The sequence below is a fragment of the Parus major genome, unplaced genomic scaffold, assembly GCF_001522545.3.
Source record: "Parus major isolate Abel unplaced genomic scaffold, Parus_major1.1 Scaffold1051, whole genome shotgun sequence".
Taxonomy (NCBI): Eukaryota; Metazoa; Chordata; class Aves; order Passeriformes; family Paridae; genus Parus; species Parus major.
Window position 1 is genome coordinate 1 of NW_015379921.1, and position 2,677 is coordinate 2,677.

At 62.5% G+C, this 2,677-nt stretch overlaps 1 protein-coding gene across 1 annotated transcript; it reads left to right on the top strand.

Annotated features, from left to right (window-relative positions):
* Positions 1-1,720: 1,720 nt before the first annotated feature.
* LOC109022444 (serine/threonine-protein phosphatase 2A 65 kDa regulatory subunit A alpha isoform-like) lies at positions 1,721-2,662 on the top strand (the record flags this gene model as incomplete). Its single annotated transcript, XM_019005544.2, has 2 exons — positions 1,721-1,852; positions 2,498-2,662. Coding segments are annotated over exons 1-2 (243 nt in total), but the record flags the coding sequence as incomplete, so codon positions are not given.
* Between the last annotated feature and the right edge of the window lie 15 nt (positions 2,663-2,677).

Sequence of the window (2,677 nt, forward strand, 5' to 3'; positions counted from 1 at the left end):
GTTGGGTCCAGTTGGTTCCAGTTGGGTCTGGTTGGGTCCAGTTGGATCCAGTTGGTTCCAGTTGGGTCCAGTAAGAACCAGTTGGTTCCAGTTGGGTCTGGTTGGTTGGTCCAGTTGGGTCCAGTAAGAACCAGTTGGTTCCAGTTGGTTCCAGTTGGTTCTTCCAGTTGGTTCCAGTAAGAACCAGTTTGATTTGATTGGTTCCAGTTGATCCCAGTTGGTTCCAGTTGATCCCAGTTGGTTCCAGTTGGTCCCAGTTGGGTCCGGTTGGTTCCAGTTGGTCCCAGTTGGTCCCAGTTGGTCCCAGTTAGTTCCAGTTGATCCCAGTTGGGTCCGGTTGGTTCCAGTTGGGCCCAGTTGGTCCCAGTTGGGCCCAGTTGGTTCCAGTTGCTGGTTCCAGTAAGAACCAGTTGGTTCCAGTTGGTTTTTCCAGTTGGTCCCAGTTGGGTTCAGTTGGTTCCAGTTGGGTCCAGTTGGTTCCCATTGGCTCCAATCAGTCCCAGTTGGTCCCAGTAAAGACCAGTTGCTCCCAGTTGGTCCCAGTTGGTTCCGATCCGGTCCCAGTTCCCCCCAGTCCGTCCCAGTTTGGCCCAGCTGGCTTTTGACTGGTCCCGTCCCAGTTTGAACCGGTGCCTTCCTGGCCTGGAGCAGCGCGCTGGTGCTCTCCCAGTTCATCCCAGTTCATCCCAGTTCACTCCCAGTTCACTCCCAGTTCAATCCCAGTTCATCTCAGTCCATCCCAGTTCATCCCAGTCCATCCCAGTTCATTCCAGTTCATTCCCAGTTCATCCCAGTTCATCCCAGTTCATTCCCAGTCCATCCCAGTTCATCCCAGTTCATTCCAGTTCATTCCCAGTTCATCCCAGTTCATCCCAGTTCATCCCAGTCCATCCCAGTTCATCCCAGTTCATCCCAGTTCATTCCCAGTCCATCCCAGTTCAATCCCAGTTCCCTCCCAGTCCCTCCCAGTCCCTCCCAGTTCATCCCAGTTTAATCCCAGTCCATCCCAGTTCATCCCAGTCCATCCCAGTCCCTCCCAGTTCCTCCCAGTCCATCCCAGTTCAATCCCAGTCCCTCCCAGTGCCTTCCAGTCTGGCCCAGGCCCCCCCAGTGCCTTCCCCCCCCCCCAATAAAGGCGTGGCCAGTCGATGACGTCACCGCGTTCCGTTTGAAGGGGGCGGGGCTTAACCGGGGCGGGGGCGGGGCCACATCCTGGCCCAGTTTTACCGGTTTTAACTGGTTCTTGATGGCTTTTCGCTGCGGGCGCGACCCAGTATAAACCAGTCTGGCACTGGTGGGGTCCCAGTGCGTCCCAGTTTGTCCCAGTATAACCCAGCGGCTCCCAGTTCAGGCCCTGGTGGCTCCCAGTTTGTCCCAGTATAACCCAGCGGCTCCCAGTCGGGCTCCAGGGGGATTCCGGTCTGTCCCAACACGATCCAGCGGCTCCCAGTCCGTCCCAGTCCGCTCCCAGTTCGTCCCAGTTCGTCCCAGTTCCTCCCGGCCTCCAACACGGCGGCTCCGCGTTGCCCAGCAACGCCCGGCCCCGCCCCCTCCCAGCTGCCAATCAAACGCGCCGCCCAATCAGAGCGCGAGGCAGCGCCCCCTCCGCAGGGGCGGGCTTGAGCTGACAGGCGGCGCCCCGCACCAATGGGAAGAGCCGGGGGGCGGGCGCTGCGGCAGCGCCGGCCAATCAGCGCGGCGGAAACCCTGCAGGAGCGGGGCGGGCGGCCCCGTACGGCCCCTCAGAGCCGGGGCGGCGGCGGCGGTGGCGAAGATGGCGGCGGCGGACGGCGACGATTCGCTTTACCCCATCGCAGTGCTCATCGACGAGCTCCGCAACGAGGACGTGCAGGTACCGCTGCCGGCGCCTCGCCGCGACACCCCCGGGCCTCCCCGCTCTCCTCGGGGCCCTTCCGCGCTCCTCGGGGCCCGGCCGCCATCGCCCGCTCGCCGCGGCCGCGCTGCTGATGGCCGCCATGAGACGGCCGCGCTGATTGGCTGAGGCGGCCCGGTCCCCTCAGGCGCGGGCGAATGGGAGGCGGCATTACATGTGTGGGGCAGCGTTGGTCCCCTTTTGGGGGGGGGGGGAATTGCGGTGAAAGGCGCGCTCTGATTGGCTGGCGGGTCGGTTTGGTTTTGTTAGCCGCGTTCTGATTGGTCCGCAGCGCGCTGAGGGGGGAGGGATCCACCCCCGCTCTCCGCAGCGCCCCCTAGCGGCGGGGCAGCGCGCGGTTCGCCCCGCCCCCTTCCCGTCTCCAACCAATGGCAGCGCGAGGCCGGGGCAGCGCCGCTCCCCATTGGCTGCCGGCCGCGTGGGCGTGGCTCCTCCGAGCCAATCGGCGCGTTTCTCTCTGCCGCGGTGCCGTGAGACGCCGCCGCTGATTGGCTGCGTCGCGTCGGGGGGCGGGGTTTGCTTTAAAAGAGGGCAAATCCCGGTTTTGGTTCTTTTTCCCCCAAATTTTCCTGAAGTTTTTCCCATTTTTTTCCCCAATCCCAGTTGCGGCTCAACAGCATCAAGAAGCTGTCGACCATCGCGCTGGCGCTGGGCGTGGAGCGAACCCGCAGCGAGCTCCTCCCTTTCCTCACCGGTACCTGGAGGGCTCCCAAAATTCGGGGAAAGGTCCCCAAAATTCGGGGAAAAGTCCCCAAAATTCGGGAAATTGTCCCCAAAATCTGG